The 21,912-nt window shown below is 39.0% G+C and overlaps 1 protein-coding gene across 3 annotated transcripts in view; it reads right to left on the bottom strand.

The window, feature by feature from the left end:
• Positions 1–21,912, bottom strand: part of git1.L (G protein-coupled receptor kinase interacting ArfGAP 1 L homeolog) — an 80,965-nt gene that overhangs the window by 34,095 nt on the left and 24,958 nt on the right. For all 3 annotated transcript variants that reach the window (XM_018246092.2, XM_018246094.2, XM_018246093.2), the window contains exons 2-8: positions 15,164–15,297; positions 13,939–14,051; positions 13,738–13,843; positions 12,277–12,363; positions 7,083–7,213; positions 5,360–5,454; positions 3,603–3,645 (exon numbers count right to left, since the gene is read on the bottom strand). In XM_018246092.2, the coding sequence (XP_018101581.1) occupies positions 3,603–3,645; positions 5,360–5,454; positions 7,083–7,213; positions 12,277–12,363; positions 13,738–13,843; positions 13,939–14,051; positions 15,164–15,297 (709 nt within the window). The remainder of the gene's footprint in view (positions 1–3,602; positions 3,646–5,359; positions 5,455–7,082; positions 7,214–12,276; positions 12,364–13,737; positions 13,844–13,938; positions 14,052–15,163; positions 15,298–21,912) is intronic.

The raw sequence follows: 21,912 nt of genomic DNA, 5'->3' as shown, positions 1-21,912 counted from the left end.
ACACAGACACAGACAAGAACATAGGGTATTAAACAAGGGAAGATCAGAATGATTTCAGCTCGTGTACAAATCATCACACACAGAAAGAAGTGTTGCCAAGGCAGGAGGATCATACACTTGTTAATTAGGAGGCCTTACAATTAATAAGGTTAATAACAGCAGCACATGATTGCTTAGTGCTTGTGACCTTCAAATCATAACAAAAAGTTGAGACATAGGTAAGAATTTAGAAAGACATGGTTGGAGGCCAAGGGATCTCTGTTTCTATCTGTTATTCTGCAGAATTTACATTGCTGAAAACACACACAGGCAGATTTCAGCAAATGGGTTAGGACAGATACAGACACATTTACAGATAATTAGCTGTAAAGTTTAAATTAGTGTGCATAGTGTAAGCAAAAGTTCACCAAACGAGCAGATCTTTGCCCAATATGGTACTGGCCCACAACTGACTGATCCAAACATTTGGCCCTGTCTGGTGGGGACAAATCAGCAGCTTAAATCTGCCCATGTATGGCCCCAGCTATTGACTGATGAACTGGGTGGTGGCACAGGCTGGGGAACTGGGAGAAAGACGTGTAGAGACTGTTGAATGAGTGGGGGGGGAGCGAGAGAAGGTGGTGATTTTTAAGAGACAGCATTGACTAAATGACTGGAGAGTTTAAAGTGTTGGGTCACCTTAAAGTTATTTAGTATGTTATAGAATGGCAAATTCTAAGCAACTTTTCAATTGGTCTTCATTATCTATTTTGTTTTTATAGTTTTTAAATTATTTACCATTTACTCTTTTCATCTTTCAAGTGGGGTTCACTGACCCCATCTTAAAAACCCATGTTCTGTAAGGCTACAAATGTATTGTTATTGCTGCACATTTATTTCTCATCTTTCTATTCAGGCCCCCTCGCCTATTTATATTCCAGTCTCTTATTCAAATCGAAGCATGGTTGCTAGGGGAATTTGGACCCTGGCAAACAGACTGCTTAAATGGCAAACTGGAGAGCTGCTGACTAAAAAGCTAAATAACTCAAAAACCACAAATAATAAAAACCATTTGAAAATTGTCTCAGAATATCACTCTCTACATCATATTAGAAGTTAACTCAAAGGTGAACAAACCCTTTAAAGATAAAGGCTGATGATCTGACAGAAGGTAAATTAGTGGGCAGCGAGGTGTTGTGGGACTGTAAATATTAATGACAGAGCAAATGCAACTGATCTACCATAGGCCTAGAACAAAGCAGTCAAAATAATATAAACATTATTTTTCTAGGATTCCAGTGGTTGATATCATATGAAGCCAAATGGGTGACTACAGCTGGCCACACACATACCCATTGTATGATTATTTCATACACATGATGGCGCCCATTATCTTTGTGCCATGGATATCAGTTGGGTTTTCAAGCGGACAAATGTGAAATTTCCATATGCCAAAATGCCATGTTCTGATATTAATCACCATAAAAGAGAAAATGTTGTCTCGCTAACATGGGCATAAAAGTAGAAGATTCCGAGGAGGTTTCAAAGCGAGTCTAGGTTTAGAATAATGATCAATTACAGCTTTAGCTAATTGGTTGCCAGGGTTTATGGTGTGTGTGTGTGTGTTTGCAAAACTTCCCATCAGTGTAGCTCAATGTGGCATTTCTTCTTATTACAAACGAAAATGGAGAGCTCAACCCAATCCCAAAATTAACACTTGTTGTAAGTGCAGGGTGCTTACCTGGAAGACCCTTCCCTTGCATAGGGGTCAGTAGAGTAATTGCAAAAAATTATCAAGCCTTGATAAAGGGCCCGGAGGGGTCCAAAACTTTGCCTTTTTGTGATGTATATATGGACTTAATAAATCACTTTTGACACAACTTCAACAAACAGGTGTGCATCCGGATTTTTTTGCAAAGTTTCTATCATTGTGTATATTTCATCTGTCATGTAACCATAAGATACAGTAACTATCATAGCATATAGCTATGTGGAAAACACAAGTTCTTGCATTTTAAAAGCCACATCATATCAGAAAACATGTTTATTTCTGTATAGAGAAGTCCCCCCAACTCAAGGCCAGCAGAGCACTAAATATCACCAGGAGCAAATAATGTCTCGGCAAAACCACAACTGGATCTATGACCTGGCCAGGCGTTTGTCTACATCTCTGTGTAGTAGTGGAAAGGAACAATAGTTGTTCCTTCTCAGCTCTAAGATTATATAATGCAAAATAAAGTCAATATGATTACCATATCAACATCGCAAAAAAAACTTTAGGTAGAAAACATTCAGAAATGTAACACCAAAAACCAAGCGATTCACTGTCAAAAGTATAAGTTGTTCTGTGCATTATCCACAAGGGGGAGACCTTGTACACACAATACATTTGAGCCCAAAACAATTTTAATGTCAGAGACTGATATTTTCTACTGTTCACTGACCAAGTAAATAAGATAAGGGTCACTCTGGGGAATAAACAGGAGACCTAGACTGATGCTGGAAGTGGCGATATTCGATATAAGAGATACTGGGGGTTATTTATAAACACTGGCAAATTTGCACCTGGGCAGTAACCCATGGCAACCAGATGACTGCTTTCAGTGTTCAACCTACAGCTGGCTAAAAAAAGCTAATCACTGATTGGTTGCTATAAGTTACTGCCCAGGTGAAAATTAGCCCAGTGTTTATAAATGAGGCCCATTTCTTCAGTGAGATCATTTTAACCGCTTTATGAATGCTGGTGCCATTACTCTCCAGCAAGATAATAAAAAGCAACGGCAAGACTTACGGCACAGCCGTTGTGCTCACTGGTATAACTCCGGGCCGGTGCAGTTTTCTGCTGATAGGAGCACCGGCCTGGGGTTTCAGGTAAGTAAATACATTCACTTGGGGGTGCCTAACATTTGGCACCCCCAAGTGCAGGATGCCTTTCCTTCTCCTTTAACTAGAGAAATAACCAGGATTACAGGACTAGTGACGCCTGAAAATGATGCAATGATTTTTAATTCAATATATACCTTTAATTCATAATGTGTATTTTATAGTGTTCCACATAAGTGCAGTTTAGGCGACATATAAAGTAATGGCAGTTCAAATGAGCAGTTTTAACTTTTATTGTTATGTTATGCCCAGTTTCATGCTGATGGGTCTGTTATCAGCACTGGCAGGCACTGTATCACTTGGCAGGGAGCCCCGTGGCTGCGACACACACTATGGGTACAAGGAACTCCAGCCATTGACTATAAACAGGAAGCAGCCGTGTCATTCTAACTTCCTGGATACTGCGGCCGCTGACAGAGGAGCCGGTGTGTCTCTCCCAGACCAGCACCGTAAATCCGATCTCTCTGCTTCACAATACACACAACGCGATTAACATGCCAGTTGTGCCCAAAAAATCATAATGGCTGCTTAGCAAAGGCTTAGAATGACAATGAGAAATATATACAGTATTGTACTAGAACTGTGTTTGGCAGCCCTTCTTCCTGGGCATATTAGTAGTGGTATAATCCCTTAGTGGCACTCTGACAACATATTTTGTGAGACTGAATCAAACCATCTGTATTTTATTCTGCACAGAGAGATAGATGCTTTAATAGCCATAAAGACTTATATTCACTTACCTGTCAGCCATCTGGGGAATAATGTAATGGCCATTTTTATGATCTGGAAAGAGAATAAAAAAAAAATAGGGTAAATACCTGTTTAAAACAACATTGAAATGAATAAGAGACTGGAATATGAACAGGAGAGGCCTGAATAGACAGATGAGTAATAAAAAGTAGCAATAACAATACATTTGTAGCCTTACAGAGTTTTCGTTTTTTAGATGGGGTCAGTGACCCCCACTTCAAAGCTGGAAAAAGTCAGAAGAAGGTGGCAAATCATTAAAAAACTAAAATTAAGAAAAAATAAAGTCCAAATGAAAAGTTGCTTAGAATTGCTTAGAATTAGATACTAAAAGTTAACCTAAAGTTGAACCACCCCATAAAGCAGAACGCCGTCCAATTTCGCAGTATGCATCTCTGGTTCTTATTCATGATATAATGTAGCAAAATCCAGATGATTACTAGACCCATAAAGAAGCATAGAAGACATTGCTGGAGTCTTGGCTTCAGTTTCAAATTTTTTAGTTCCAGAATACATTGTCTTATAATAACCCACCATGGTAAAGGCTCACTTGGCACACAATATATACTGATATAAATATACTTGCATTGAAAAACTTTATTGTGAAGAACAGTAAACTGTTGAGGAAAAAAAAACCACAATCTTTTCTAAGGAACCAAATAGCGGATACATTTTGAATGTCAGTAAACTGGCCTCTTAAAGTCTGTGTAATGATCCAATCATCCCACTGAGAGACACAGGTTTTGTTGAACTACAACTTCCAGAATCCACACAACAACAAGGAGATGTAGTTCAATACAGTGTGATGGCTGGGCATGGCCAGTACATCTAGTGGTCAGACTGGACTGGCAGAGCCGCACTATTTACTGGTTGGCATTTTGGCTGAATCAAGAGCAGATGTATAATGAGGATTTAGAGGCTCAGTAGAACACATTGTGCAGCCATTGCAATTCCCCAGTACTAAGCACTTGGTTGGGAAGTATGCTGAGCTCATCTGTGGCACCACCTGCTCAGTACTCTGTTCTGCTAGCTCGGCACCAGGCTTCAACTGGCATCCCAATACAGCAAGAAGCTTTTAAGAAAAGTTTGCTTAGTTTTCAGATTAACGGACAACTCTGGATAAGGAAAGTGTTGGCCCTAAACGAAAATAAAACAAAAATCTCTATTGTTCCTTTATCGCTTAAAAAAAAAAAAAAAAAAAAAAAAAAAGCTCTTACTCTGCAGAAGCTGAGGCAAAAGCCAGAAGCTTAGGTCTGTGGCACATTGGGGCACATTATCATCCTGCTGAATGCAACCAGTGGTAGTGGTACCACGTGGATTCCATTAAACTAAATGACACAGATCTGATGATCCTCCGCGGTCCACCAACAGAAAAATGCAGGCACAAAAAAAATGTGCAAAACACAAAAAACTTTCAAGCCAACATTCACTCAGATATCAGCTTGGGGAAGGTGCCAATTTTAAATGCACTACATTAAATACAGAGTTTAAGATACAGGGTGTCACACTGAGAGGCAGTAAAGGTGCAAAGTACTGGTTTAGTGTCCCTGAGCAACCAAACATCTGACTGATTGTTATTGGTTTCTAGACCTGGATATATGTTCTGCCTTCTTGCCTGGTTACAAGAGTGGAAGAAGCATGCACACAGTCTAAGTCCAAGGAATTTCCGCCCAACTGTAACAGAGGAAAGTAACCAAGAAAATGTGACAGTTACTGTATGACTATATGTTCCACCAGACTCCCCACTCACCTGGTTTGCGTCCACACAGGTAAAAAGCCAACCTATCCGTCAGTTCATACTGGCACTCCACCAATCGGTCCGCCAGATCATGATGACCAGCCTGCCTGTAATAAGTCATGGTATATAATTAACCAATTAGTAGTGGATACCACCCAACAACGGTTACCCCCATAGCACTAACTGTACAAAACAATACCTACTTATAAAATAGACAAAGCCCTGCTGGCTTTGAAAAAACAGTTATTAAATGGAAGCCCATAAATGGAGCAGTGACAGGTTCCATGAGAATCAGCCAGGGTCCTTTCCATTAAATAACACTGCATCTGGTAAACAAGGATGTTTCTGGATAGCAGCTGTGGACAAACCGCATCATGTGCCATTTGCCCTAGTTGCTTACGTTCATTTACTTGCTCCACCGGGTTTCCCACTAAGGTGAATTCCTTGGCAATCCAGTAAATACAGATCCATTTTCTTGCGTACATGGATCAAATGTGAAACTGAACACTTGATGCACTAATTGGCTAAAGGATGGTCACAAGCCAGGGATAGGGCCTGAGCCATCTTGGGGGCACAATTCAAATGCTTGAAACCAGAGGCTACTAGGATTTGCCCACAGTTAAAGAGACCATGCCAGGATATCAGAGAACTCCTTCCCATGGATATAATATGGAAATGGTACTGTATTCAACATGTTGCCGTGTGCCATTTTATACAGCTACAAATGAACGTAATGCTCAACTAAGGCTATAAATGAGAGAAAAAAAATTGAAAATATTGGCACATTGTATTAAATGCAGCAGACTTTTTGGCAGAAAACAGCGTATGCTCAATCTGTAAGCAACACACAAACTTTCAAAGAAGCTGCATATTCTAATTTAGCTGCACTGTAAATAGACCAGCATCTCTGAGTGGTTGGGTCACCAAGTTCAGCAATGCATTGAATTCCAGCACCGGGTTAAGTGCTTTCCCCCCCCCCCCATGAAACACTGATTTGTTTGCCAAGATTTCTTTAGACAATGCAATGCTGGTTACTATAGGTAACAAGATTTAAAGGGCAACTGGTAGAATTCTTTTTTTTTACAAAAAAGTTATTTTTTTTTTTTTTTCTTATAGTTGTTGATCTATAAATAGTTTGTTGGTTTTATTAGTCTATCACTAATCACATATATTAAACAACATTCAGCAAAGAGTAATGACACAGAGGGAGATCTGTAGTGTCCCAAGAGAGAGTAACAAAATACTAAAAATCAGGCTTTGTCCTTCCCTGTAACTAACCAGCTAAAGATTTCCCTGTGTGCCATTAACCTTATTAATTAGGAATATTTTTTCAGTAGCCACATAAACCAGTGAGAGGCCATGTATACAAGAGATCAAGGATGTTTGCAATTTGGGTGGGAGGAAAGCACAAACTCTTTGGTAAAAATCAAGACTTTTGGCTCAGGATAACAGAGAAGCAGGGTTTTTTTTTTTTTTCATTTTGCACTGGGTGGAATTAATGCTTTTCATCCCTTATGTAAAGGTCACACTTTTCTACCAGTGAAAAAGCACTCTATCAAGCTCTCATCTACCACTGCCGGCAAACACTGACTTTAAGGGCAAATAATCTATGTGCACATACATTTTGAAGTGTAAATAGCTGTCTAGTGAGCAACAAGACACTGTAAAAATGCAATTCTGAAAATGTCTGAATACATTCCCCCATATGTATATGACCCGCACCCAATCACCTCACCTGCCATAATCAATGGGTGTCCTGCCGTTCACATCAGGTGCCCCAGGATCTGCTCCATACACCACTAAGAGCTCTGCCTGCAGGATCTGTCCAGCTTTTGCTGCTACATGCAATGGGGTGGTTCCTTTGTCCTGCGGATAGACAGGGTTACAAATATTACAGGATGATACTTAGCCCAGCAGGTTCTACACAGAGTTAAATGAATAATGGCGGGGGAATCAATCGTGGATCCCCAAGAGCAAATATATACTGCATACAATCCATAATAATGCAAGTGCACCAAACACAGGTGTAAAAACAGTAATAAACAGGTATACAGAGCAAGAATATGCTGTAAAATAATATCCTTATAAATGATGCTTGGTGATGTCATCAGTTTGTGTTGTCATTTGTCATGTTTAAAAAAAAAAAAAAACTAAAAAAAAAAAGGGATGCACTGAATCCGCTATTTTGGATTCGGCCGAAGCTCCGAATCCTTTGTGAAAGATTTGGCCGAATACCGAACCGAATACGAAACTTATTTGCATATGCAAATTAGGGGTGGGAAGGGGATTTTACTTCCTTGTTTTGTGAAGAAAAGTCACACGATTTCCCTCCCCATCCCTAATTTGCATATGCAAATTAGGATTTGGTTCGACTGGGCAGAAGGATTCAGCCGTGTATAAAAGATAAGATCCCAAGGTTCTGCAGTTCACTCCCTTTGCCGGTAAAAGACCTGTTCTCCCTCAGATCGACAACAATGTAAGCAACCTTTTCTTCATACGAAGATATACCAGCGCTAAAAGCTTAGGGGTAGACACCAAAGGAAATACAAACACAATATAGTGTAGTAATTTCAAGTTAAATGAAATATGTAACCCTTTGTGCATTTGCTATATAGTGTGGTTTGAGGTCTTCCACCGAGAGGTTAAAAAGCCCTTCTTCCGTGCCTTTTCTAGATAAAGTGGCCACCTCCTGTGTGGGGCAATGGATACTTACAGACGTTTATATTTATCACCAGCATATAATAAATATCCTTTATCCCACTCTTGATAGGCTCATGATAAACAGTTCGCATTGGAGTTCTCAGGTCCTGCGGTCCACTTAAGATGTTACACTTTGCCTGGCGTCTGTTAGTAGGACACGCGTTCCTGGTCCCCCTCTGATGACGTCACTGTTCAGCCGACGCGTTTCGTCTATTGCGACTTTCTCAAGGCTTGTGGTTTCTTAGTGCGCACATGCGCCTTTTGAGAACTCCAATGCGAACTGTTTATCATGCTTATTTTAAGCACACACATGTGAGTGCAATCTGTATTTTTATCTTTTTATTCTATTAAAGAAGTTTTTACACGATTTTAGCATATGTTTTTAGAAACCTGGAGCCTATCAAGAGTGGGATAAAGGATATTTATTATATGCTGGTGATAAATATAAACGTCTGTAAGTATCCATTGCCCCACACAGGAGGTGGCCACTTTATCTAGAAAAGGCACGGAAGAAGGTGCTTTTTAACCTCTCGGTGGAAGACCTCAAACCACACTATATAGCAAATGCACAAAGGGTTACATATTTCATTTAACTTGAAATTACTACACTATATTGTGTTTGTATTTCCTTTGGTGTCTACCCCTAAGCTTTTAGCGCTGGTATATCTTCGTATGAAGAAAAGGTTGCTTACAGAAGGATTCAGCCGAATCCGAATCCTGCTGAAAAAGCCCGAATCCCGAACCGAATCCTGGATTCGGTGCATCCCTACAAAAAAAAAATCCCAAAACTCTATTATAAAGTTAAAAAGCTAGTTTTTATTTAACAGAGTTAAATAGGCATACAGACCAACTGGTATTCTGCCTTCAGTGTTTCATACCCTGTGGTACTTAATCATCGGCATTAATGATACCCAATTCGACAACAGTATTTAAACCCATCCCCGTTACATTTTAAAACCAATCACAAATTGCCACATACCACAGATGTCAGAACAGCGTTATACATATACATTAAGGTTTTATTTTCCAGTATGCCTATAATCAGAACAAATAATACCAAAATTAGATCAAGATTCTCCGAAAAAGTGTATAAATGTGCCCTGATTAAAACGGTCAGTACCATAAAACTGAGGTGTAAATCAGGGTAAATGCTCCACTAGTATTGCTCAAAAATTGTTAAATCTACTCATATTCTTTTTCTTTAAATGTAGACCTATGGCATATAGTTTTAATGAGCATATAGTTAAATAACTGTACATTATATAGTCCAGCTATAAATTAAGTAAAATATGTCACGTCAAATTCATAATTAAGACCAAGTGGGCGAGTATGTAAATAAATCCAAAATACCTCACTTTTTTCTATTTTTGGCCAATACTAGTGGAGCATTTACCCTGATTTACACCTCAATCTTATGGTACTGACCGTTTAAAATGTTTTAATCAGGGCACATTTATACACGTTTTCGGAGAATCTTGATATAATATTGTTTATGTTATTATTTGTGCTGATTATAGGCATACTGGAAGAGAAAACCTTAACAATGTATATGTATAACGCTGTTCTGACATCTGAGTGTTACGTGGCAATTTGTGATTGGTTTTAAAATGTACCTGGAGGTATCTTTTTGGGTTTAAATATAGTTGTCGAATTGGGTATCATTAATGCCTATGATTAACTACCAGAGGGTATGAAACGGATAAGGCCTGTTGGTCTGTATGGCTATTCTTTTTACTCAATGTTAAATATAAACTAGCTTTTTAACTTTATTATAGAGTTTTGAATTATCAGTCACCTGAAGAATAGGCGATTTGTCGCAGGACGACTTATCTCCCCGAATCTCCACATGTGTGTCTCTGCCCTTATTTTACTATAAAATTATCATCTAAACATTGAATAAACCCAATAGGTTGGTTTTGCTTCCAATAAGGATTAATTATATCTTAGATGGATCAAGTACAAGCTACTGATTTATTATTACAGAAATTTGTTTTAATCATTTTGACATATGAATTATTTGCTTAAAATGTAGTTTGAGGAAGATGGCCTTCTTATATTTTGGTGGGTTTAATGGGTTTCTGGTAGGGATGCACCGAATCCAGGATTCAGTTCGGGATTAGGCCAGGATTCAGCCTTTTTCAGCAGGATTCGGATTCGGCCAAATCCTTGTGCCTGGCCGAACCGAATCCGAATCTTAATTTGCATATGTAAATTAGGTGCGGTACAGAAATCTTGTGATTTTTCATCACAAAAGAAGAGGTTTTTTTCCCCACTTTTTCCTTTCCTGCCCCTAATTTGCATATGCAAATTAGGATTCAGTTCGGTATTCGGCCGAATTTTCACCAAGGATTCAGGGATTTGGCCGAATCCCAAATAGTGGATTCGGTGCATCCCTAGTTTCTGGATAATGGATTCTATGTACAATAAGTAATGCACCCCCCTGTTGTAAAATATGAGGATATTGTAAGTCACTGAGGAGTCCCATGACCTATATTAAATAACTCACATTTCGGCCTTGGTCATGGAATTCTTCTGTGGCTTATAATATCCGTGTGCTTTAAAACAAATCTACTATTTATTTCAAAGCAGAGGGGAAGTACATTTTGTGTAGGAGTACAGTTTACCCAGTCGTGCACTGTACCCCCTATTGTAAAACATAAGGAACACATGATTGCATTATCACTAACTATCTTTTACTTGCAAACACGGTATAGCAATGAAAAACAATTGAGCATGTAGGCCATTTCCCATGCAAGTTCTTCTAATAATCCAAATGTAGTAGCAAGTCATTTTGGGTTAAAGAGGAAAAACCTCTCAATAAACAGCAGCCGTCCTAGTGCCCCTAAAGTCAAGTTACACTTCCAAAGTCCTCATCGTTTTCAGCAAACTGTATTAATATTATTATTCGTTTTATAAACATCACGCTACAGATCCCCCTCTGCTGCTCTTCTTTCCAACAGATACTGGCTCGCAGCCAAGGACAACATGACTAGGAGCGATTCTGATTTCCCAGAGATAAACAATCTGCATTATGGTGCTGATTCGGTCATTTAATGCGATTCTAAGCACCAATTATGCAGCACTATTATATGGAGCACTGTGAATAGGATGGGAATAGGAGATATCTGCATTCTTGCAATGTTAACTAGATGGGTAACAGATAATTCTATCGCTGAATGGTTTGTTACAGTGATTTTCTTAATTTTTCAGTGTATTCAGGGGGACCTTATGGCAGACACAGCGTATTTGTGCAGAGGAACTGCATTTATCATACGCTCCCCCTGATTGTCAGCCCATCTGGCCATGCAGAGGCACACGCTTCTGCTGTGAATGACAGTTTATAGACGTGTTGTGTTCTGAAACCCATGGTGAAATATGCCCAAAAGGGGAAAAAAACAACACATCTTACATATGGTATGAACACACCTCTATCGAAAGAGTCAGTGTTCTCTAATATGGAACAATGGGATCAGTCATCAGAGTAATGTTAAAAGGGTATTCAAATTTGCATGAATAGCATAGCATGGCATTGAGGAAGTGTGTGCCTCTGCATGGCCAGATGGGCTGACATTCAGGGGGAGCGTATGATAAATGCAGTTCCGCTGCACAAATACATTGTTTCGGGCCACATTACTCCTTGAGAAAAGCTGTAATGTGGGCCCAAACGTTGGATATGCATCGATAATGAACAAGTTTGATTCACTACATATGAAAAACCCCAAAGAATATCCCTTTATGGCTATAGGCCTGCGGAATGCCTGGGTGCTTCGGCCGCTGTGCTTTACAGATACAATCCATTATTAACATGACCATACCCTGAGCAGCCTTAATTGATTTAAGTATTAGAATGAAAGTGTTGAAAAGACAGCTAATACAACTGCATCAAAACAATGAACGTGTTAAAAAAAAAAAACCAGACCTAAGAATGAATTTACAACTATATATTCCAAGACAATGGGGGGAAGGGTAATTTACATGATTAAATTAGCTGAATGTTGTCAAGTTAAAGTTCCTAGAAGCTGTTCTTATAGAGCAGCCTCCGTGGTGCTAATATTAGCAGTCTCAAAATATTTGATTACAGAACTTCAAGGAAGACGGTTACAGTCAGGGAAAAATCAATAACTCCATCTCTCTAAAAGACACAGGCCGGATCCAAGATGGTAGTTTATGAGAAATATAAGACAGGCTAACCTGCAGAGCAAATGGTAGAAAGAACATTCAGTAATTACCGGGTGGAAGAAATTGGCCTGGGCCCCAAGAGATAGTAGCCGCAAGCAGGTCTCCAGGTTCCCGGTCCTCACGCTGGAGTGGAGTTGCTGTGATAATAAAAAGAGAGATGGATACTATTCTTTGGCAAATGAAAGACACACGTGTGTACTTGAACATGAGTCAAAGAAAACAGGCAATAAAATAAAATGTTTTTTCCAGCAGTTACACTCCACACAATATAAATAATATATTTTCTTTTTTGTAAATGTCATTGCAAAATAGTGTAAGTTAGTAAGTCCCTTATGCACTACTGGTTCTGTCTTTAGAAAGAATTTGCTGAAGACAACCTTGTATGCTTCTCCATTGGTCGGTTAATCAGCTGCCTTCTACATCGCTTCATTAGTCAGAACCACCAGGGCAGAGAACAGCAAAGGACAGATACTGCTTTCCATAGTTCTATTTACACATAATTTTAAAACCATTAGAAGTTTGGAATCGATGTATATAGGAAAGTCGCTTGGAATTACAATTTATTTTCAGCAAACACATCTTTGGGTTTACAACCTCTTTATTTCTGAGAGGCTCTGATGTTTGTTAATACAAATAAACTAAATATATATCCAGCCATTCCGAGTTGTACATTGCAGTCTACAAAGTGCAAGCCAAAAACTGGGGCACAATATTTAGCCCACTGCAATCATCATGTTCCCTCTACCCCTACTTCAAAACTACAGAACAAATTATATTTAATGAAAATATCAGTTTATTAAATAATTTCATTGAAAAAAAAAAAAATAGTTCAAAATAGTTTTACTGTATATAGTGCCTAGCAAGCCTTGTACATTATTATTACTTGCTATGTGGTTTTATGAAGGGATGCAGCCTTTGCTGGTTTTCCTCTACATTTAACTATATATAGTGCATGGGTTTTAATGCACAATTCTCTTCTTTACTAGACAATGATAAACGCTGCTGTATATGCCAGAAGTCAAAAGACCATTGATCACGCACATTTGTGCATACGCTGCCATATGGGATAGAGGCAAGTAAAACTGCACTGGATTCGTAGACTGGTAATTATGCAGACATATCCATACAAGATGAGCTATGAATGGAAATGACCTTGAGCATTATGTTAATTTCAGAACAGCGCTTGTCAAACATTTCTATAACCACAGGGGGTACAGAAAATATTTAACTAGAATAAATCTGTTTTTAGGGGACAAATATATTTCATAAAATCTCAGCCTGCCTGATGTTTGCCACAGTGCAAAATTTTGTATCCAACAAAAAGTACTGACTTTGACTATTCAGACATATGAATATTTTGCTGCAAGTAAAAAACAAAACAAAGTCCCTTGGGGTAGCTAAGGTATGTGGGGGTGATGGCGCCCCCAAAAATATATGATGACGAGGGCTCAGACACCACATTCAACCATTATTATATCAGGCACAGTAATAGTATTTTATCTGTTTCTTACCTTGCTCAGATCTTTAGCGGTCACTCCATCATCATCCCGACATGGTAGCTTATGTACAAACGCTAGCATCTGATACTTGGCACGAATAAACTCAGACTTTGTGGGGCTGGAAGAAGAAAAAAAAAGGTTCTGATTTGCAGCAGCCCACTCACTCGGCCATCACTAGTACGGCACACTTGTGCAACTAAAGCGAGCACTCACTGTAATTTGTCCTGGGGGTTGGCTTTACGTCGGCCGCTTTGTACCTGTGCTGGATCCAGAAGTGAGTGCTCCCAGATGGAGTTTGCCCCGTTACTGGCCAGCGTGTGCACCATCTGTAGGGAAAGAGCAGTACATACAGTATGTTCAGTGCCAGAGGAACTGTACTGCCATTATTATAATTATCTCTTATTTATAAAGTGCCAGCATATTGCACAGAGCTGTAAATAGAAGGGTGTGTACATCAAATCAGGGATGCACAGAATTCATTGAATCCTTCATGAAAGATTCGGCTGAATCATGAACCGAATCCCAATCTGTATATGCAAATTAGCATCCAGAAGTGTTAAGGAGAAAAAAAAAATCACTTCCTTGTTTGTGTCACTTGATTTTAAGGATTCAGTGCATCCCTACATCAGATACATACAAATACTGACCAAGTAAGGAGGGCCCTGATCAATAGAGTACCCCAATGGTTAGAAATAGCATGCTTTAGCAGGAGTGGTAGTAGGACAAAAGTGTCTATATGCAAGAGGGTGTAAACTTATTGCAATAAGAGACTAAAGGTGGCCAAATGAGTGGATCATTTCCTAATATGCCCACCTTGAGGAATTTTACATTCGCTGGAATGCAAAATTGGAAATTTTACATTACCCTTTCAACCTGCAAAGAAGAAACTACCGACCCCCAATTCACTAAAAAAAAGTAAAGCTTTAAAAAAAACCAAAAAAAAAAAAAACCAGTGACATAACTTTTATCAAAGCAAGCTATTAGAATGGGTGGCAACCTGAGCTTTTAGGACAACAGAGTTCTGTTGCTACATGCCTGAAAAATACATAGAAAGTCATGCTGCTGCAGATACAGGGAAACAGTTATTATATACCGTTTTTATTAATACACCTTAAACCTGTTTTTTGTTTTTTTTGTTGGTATATTTTATATTGGACACAGAACTGACCAAAGCAATGCCAACCCATTCCTACTTGCGGTCTTGGCTGTGTGCTTTACACTGAATTATCTCAACTGCCTCAATTTATAGAACAGAATGCCACACAAAGAATCCAGCCCGTTTAACAACCGTGCCTTCCTCATTATAATGTCATCTGTTGCCATCAGCTTCACTGCCTCTATTGCTGATAGATGACTTTTGTCTAAACCTATCCTCTGTGGAATATCAGAACCCTCCTGCAGCCACAATTTAGCATTCATTGCCCTGTTAGAATCTCACCTGTAAGAGAGACGATGGCCACGTGCTGTGCCGGAGATGTTTCACTATGGAGATGTGTCTCCCCAAACTTCGGTGCACACTACAACACTCATCACAGATCAGAACGCCCCGGTTTATGGAGGCCCACCCAGGATCTACACGAGAGAGGGAAAAGAAACAGGGAAACGTGAATAACCGTCCTACAGCAAACAAATGCATGATGAGCATTAAATCCTAGAAAACACCATTAAAGTGACAAATGTACAGGTAAAGGATTAACAAGTAAGATCTCCACTGCTTTCATATAAGTATGTGTTGCAATATTGCCACTCTCTAATGACGCTTTCATTCTCCAATACTTATGGGGCATGTACCTTCTTCATCTTGTCTCTTTAACAATTAGCACTTAAACTTCACTGAATCCTTATTTTGCATTTGTCTTATTTTATTAATGTATTGACCCCCTGTTTCTCAAGCTGTACAGCAATGTGTACATAAGTGGCACTTCATTAGTAAAAATATACATACATACAAAATATATATAACATACAGAAGCAGCTGCCCCTGCTGGCCAAATACAATCATAGGGAAGTTCCTATGCATATAAACTGAAACATTCAGAGATTATGTGCCTGCATTGATATTGTAAAAGAGACTGAAGGGGAAGAATTTGGCTCGTATGGATGTTCTCTAATCCCAGGCAATACTTGGCATCAAAGGTTGTGCATTCATAGAAGCCCATTAACAGGAGATGATAATAATCATCACTTTTTTAATATAGCGCTTGCAAGTTACACAGAATTATCAAAGCAACACATCAGCCCTAAAACTCTCTGTGAATCCGTCATGTCATAGAATTTAGCATCCAACACAACTGCAGGGTTCAGATTGTGGACCTGTCTGCTGAGACGCAAACAAATTGGGACTGGGTGGAGAGGCAGGGACATCTTAATTTTAGCACTTGTACAGGTTCAACATCTAAGGGGGTTATTTTTGAATGCAAAAAACACGAAAAATGTATGATTTTTTTTTTATAAAATCAGACTTTAAAAAAATCTGAATTTATTCCCGACGATGGAAAACTCCAAATCAGAAAACCGGCATCTCAGACCTGTCGAGGTTGCTTATAAATCAATGGGAGAAGTCCCAATGATTTTTTGATGTGCGCTAGGTTTCATGCAATACCTGTAGTTTTTGGGTGAAAATTCCGAAAAAATATTGAAATTCATGAAAATCGGATGAAAAAATTAAAAAAAATAGTAAAAATCTAATTTTTCCCCCCCGCAAAGCAAATTTTCGGGAAAATGTAATAATAAATAAGCATAAAAAACCCGAGCGGATTTGATCGGAGTTTGTAGCAGAAAATGCGGAGATAAATTCGGACTTTGATAAATAACCCTCCTAAGTGTAGTGGAGGCATGATTCTAAAAATTAATTAAAGGCCCCAAACAACATTTTGCATAATAAAAGAAAGCAACGTCTCAATATACACAAATTAGAAGATGTTACTGGTTTTGAAGTTACTTGCAAATGTAATTGAAAGCAGCGTCTGTGTGTCCCTTTACATTCTCAGCACTGCTGGTTCTGACTACTGAATGTAGTAGAAGACAGCTGATAAACTTATGATGAAACATGCAAAAGCACTAGAATCCTGATCAGGTATGTTTAAGCAGATTTGTGGCCAACCAGAACACACCCACACATTAGACAAAATTGATGCCAATGAAAAAGGAAAATGTTCAGAGAAACAAAATGTAAATTTATATACACCAGTTAGCGCCTATACATTGCAGAAAGGGTGAAATGATTGGCGTGTGTTAAATTAAGCCTTCCTTGCATTCAGCTAAAGGTTAAGCCAGATTCACCAACCCAGAGCAAACAATGACCTTTTAAGTGCAGGAAGTCTGTTGCTAGTGCCCCGTAAAGTGCATTATCCCCAGGAAAATCAGATTTACAATGAGATTATTCTCAGGGACAAGGACAAAGATCTGTATTGTTCCTACACAAAATAACTGAAGGCCACAATTCATATTTTTTTAGCACTACATTTTGTTTGCTACTTGGAAGCATGTGGAACTGCTGTTTCAAATTCATTATGAAAGCAATTTAAAAAACTGCAGATAACTTGAAAACCAGAAAATAGTAGATAATATAAATTGCAAAAGTGCTGTAAAGGGCACCCAGAAATGTTACATTAATTTAGTATACCGGTATGTAATGGTGGGACAGTTTTAGGGATAGTTTAGATCCCCTTTATATAATAAATGATATAAGTTCCACACACACACATACGTCAGAGCAGATTACAGGCTACACACCATGTTAACATTTTCACACAAATCATGTTTCCTCATGTGAGTGATGTCACAAACGTGATATAATAACAGTCTTAAATAGAGGTAATGAGCTGCAGTTCTGCAAGCCGGGGTGGAGAAATATAAACAGAATTCCCGAATGTTTTCTCTGTGCCAACACTGCTGTAGAGTTTGCACCTACACGTACCGTGCACAAAAATGTAAGGTATGCCGTGAGGTTATCCCAATGCTGGGCTAATAGGAAAATCAGCTCTCTCAGTAATTGCTTTTCAAGGTAGAAACAGCAAAAAAAACAAGATTCTGGAGAGCAAACTCATTTGAGAAAGGAAGAGCATTGCTCCGGCTGCAGCAGTTTGTTATTGTGCCCTAAAGACAGATACAACTGTCATTCCTTATGGGAAAGGGATGCACTTTTATAGGACACTTGAGACAGGGGATTGCACTTGCAGTTGTAAATGAGCCCTAATATCGCTACAAAATTTTCCTTTTTAATAAAATGTTAAATTTTTCATTAGAATAAAGCAGTATAACATACAGTACCTCCCAACATTTTGGAAATAAAAACAGGGACAAAAAATTTGCCATGAAGCACAGTGAAATTTTTTTGACCATGCCTATCTTTTGGCCACACCCCCTAATTACCATGTTCATTTTACAACATTTGGCAGGTTATGAAAGTTTAAACATATTTCTTCTGTGGGTTTTTTTCAGTTATTACAGTTTTGCTAATGAAGGTGAACTGCCCTTTAAGCTGTAAAGGCCCCCTACACGGGCCTATAAAAGCTGCTAACAGACCAAGTCGGCAGCTTATTGGCCCGTGTGTAGACCCCCTCCCCCCAACGGGCTTTCCTTATCAATATCTCTCGATCCGGCAGGTTAGAAAATCCAGTCAGATCGCGGCCAAATCTTTTCGTTGATCAGATCAGACCGTTTGGTCTCCGTTCTGATCCGATCATTGGGCCCTAGGTCCCACGATCGGATCAGCCCGATATCGCCGACTTCAACGTGGGCATATGGGGGGGGAAGAGATCCACTCGTTTGGCGACATCACCAAATGAGTGGATCTCCCTGTGTATGGCCACCTTTAGTCTAACACTTCTTCCAAGGGACCCGTTATCTAAATTGTTACAATTACTTATTTGCTTATCTCAAAATTGTTACAAAAGTATCTTATCTGTGCCTGGTGGCAGTTCTGTGTTATCTGCCAAAAGCCAATTAAGTTAGAAACATTGTATCTTTTTTTTAGTTGTTCATTGGAGAGAAAATCAGACTTTCCAGTACAAACACAGGACTGCGGATTGAGCTGTCAAAAGCAGGACTGTCCCGCTGAAAATGGGACTGTTGGGAGGTATAGTCTAACATATCCAATTTACACATTGTGTAAATTGACACTGGTCAATTAAGCAGTCTGAATATAGTGTATTTGAAGTGTGGAAGGAAACTGGAATACAAAAGGAAATGCACACAGAGACATATACACCTTGCTTGCAAATAAGGCCCAGGTCGGAATCAAACTCAGGACCTTAGCACTGCAGGATCGCAATGCTGTGAACTGTCCTCCTGGATGTTTGAATAGAAGCTGGATTATTACTTTTTCCAGATATGTTCTTTACATAATGCAATATTAATAGCACTAGTGGGCAATAGAAAAGTGACATATCTGGAGCGGAAAAAGGGCCAGTGTCCCAGTATAATCAGCACGATGACTGAAGCATGCTGGGAGATTTTGCTAGCCTTGGTTAAAAAAAAAAAACATCAAGATTTCCCTGGATTTTTAGCATTTCTGTCAGAATGATGTCACAGCTGTAATTTGGAAAGAGATGGGGGAGAGAGAGGTTGCGTGGACTTATGTTAAGTACTTGGATACTATATGTACACAGTGCCCTGTAAAAAAAAGGCCATCTCTAGCTCTAAATCAATTAAAATTCCTTCTAGGACCTTAAAAGCCATTATGAGACCATAAAACATTTAGCTAGCACAATCCATGGTAAATGTGTTTCCTTGATTTTTGGAACTCAAAAGCAAATTTAGTATTTGTAGAAAAATGCATGAAAATGGCCTGGTGTACTTAAGAGTTGCCCTTTACTAAGTGAAGTGAAAACCTCTCTCATGACTCACTGAAATTTGTGTATTATAATAAATAAAGTAACCCCCTGTTGTAAAATATGAGGATATTAGAAGTTACCTCGGAGTTCCATGACCTGTATAAAAACACTCGGCCTTCGGCCTCGTGTTTTTATATGGTCATGAAACTCCTCGGTAACTTATAATATCCTTAACTCAGGACTTATTGCAAAGTAATAAATTTATTAAACACACTAACGTTTCGGCTGCAACATCAGCCTTTGACAAAGGCTGATGTTGCAGCCGAAACGTTAGTGTGTTTAATAAATTTATTACTTTGCAATAAGTCCTGAGTTGTGCGGCTTCTTTTGGAGAGGATTATATATATATATATATATATATATATATATATATATATATATATATATATATATATATATATATATATAAAATCAGTGAGAATATATAAACGTCAAGGTTTTTCTCCGTAATTATATTTCTACTGGGGGTACAGACATGAATAGCAGGTTTCTTGGCTTTCCATGCATCTTCTTTTCGTCATGTGTTCAATACGTATTCCCTTTGTCATTCCACTTTTACACATAACTTAATTCATGGGCTTATTTGTTTTGATTTCTTTGTAAGTGTGGATTACTTGGGTTGTAACCGATATCTGGTATAAATGGCATGTCAATAGCCCCATTAAAGATATATTTACCAAGAAAATGTTCAATACTTATTTTTCCTGCTGTAAACTTATCTGTAAATGATATCCTTATAAACGCTGCTTAGTGAGGTCTTCAGTTGTAATTGGTGATGTAATTTCTGCCACATGATTCATTAAAACTTATTATAATAAATGATGTACCCCCTGATGCAAAATGAGGATATTAGAAGCCACCTCTGAGTTATATAACCTGTATAAAAGCACTCAGCCTTTAGCCTCATACCTGTATATGGTCATGGAACTTTTCAGTGACTTATAAGAAGTAATTTATGTCAACTAATACAGTTGTGTTTGTGCAAATTTTAAGCATAAAATCCCATTCATTAAAAGGTACAGTACTTGCACCAAAATGCGATCTTTGCACTTCCATATAGTTGTGCTGGCATCGCTCAGTCCTTCCCGTGCCTTGTTACAGAACGGGGCACAGCTGCACCTTTAGACACAGAGGAACCATGGAGCTACCCCCCAATTATGAACCAGGCAGTTCCCACAGCATTGTGTGCAGAGTACTTGCATCTAAAGAAATGGGTGCACATCACTCTTGCGCCAAAAACACCGGAAGTGACACCAACCACATATGGAAAACCATCCGATTTACGGCAAAGCACAAGTGCAATTACATTAATTATGACGCATTGAATGCAATTGTATCAGGCTTAATGACCTGTTGGGAACACAACACTGGAATTCTGGGAAAAATGGCTGCAGTGCTCCCTACACTTAATAAATAAATGAGTGATAAATTTCATAACAGGAGATAGAGACCGCACATGCTTAGAATTTTTTTGGCTATCGAGCTTACCCTATTTGTTTTGCCAGTAAAACCACAATCAACGTTTGGGAGGGGGTGGGTTTTGGGAACACTCCTTTCCTTGTCGGGATAATACAACAATGTAGGGGTGGTGCTTAAAACAGTATTGTGAACCTAAACTTAACTCAGAGGGAAGCTTGACTGACACGTGTGGCCTCCTCAGGCCCGGATTTGTAGAAAGGCCACCTAGGCCTGGGCCTAGGGCGCCGGCATGCTGCCCAACCACACCCTCATTGGTTCAAAAACACTGGGAATGCGCTGGAGATAAAATCATTTTTTAAATTTCCTATGCGACAATCCCTGTTGATGATGAAAATTTGCACGAATAAAGGGGAGGGGACAGGGGCGACGAACGGCAGTGGGCCTAGGAGCACCCACTATGTAAATGCGGCCCTGGCCCTACTAAAGTGAGGCTTGGAATACAAATGCAACATACTTTGGAAAGCTTGGAATCAAATGCAACATACACTGGAAAATCAATCCATTAGAAAAGTCCATTAAATAGTCCACTATAAGACTCCAGAGTCCATGGTACTTTTATAGTCCACATGGTCCACTGGCCTGCCCTTAGGCTCACAGAGTCATTCAACATCAGCCTCACCCTGTTCCATATTCTGGAACTTCAAGTCTTAGGTTTTTTGGGAGCATTCTTATGAAAAACAAGGGGTTAATAATAAAGAGAAAACAATTGTGACAGAAATTACTCAGCAAGGAGGGAATTGCCGGGATTGTGCTTTTATGTTGGCGACGGCTCCTTATTTGCACCATTAGTCATGTCACGTTTCTGTGGACAAGGATTCTGGGAGGCGACATACTGAGTCAATACGAGGTACAGGTTTACACAGCTGAAAGA

This window comes from Xenopus laevis, chromosome 2L (assembly GCF_017654675.1).
Source record: "Xenopus laevis strain J_2021 chromosome 2L, Xenopus_laevis_v10.1, whole genome shotgun sequence".
Taxonomy (NCBI): domain Eukaryota; kingdom Metazoa; phylum Chordata; class Amphibia; order Anura; family Pipidae; genus Xenopus; species Xenopus laevis.
This window is presented reverse-complemented; position numbering and strand designations above follow the sequence as displayed.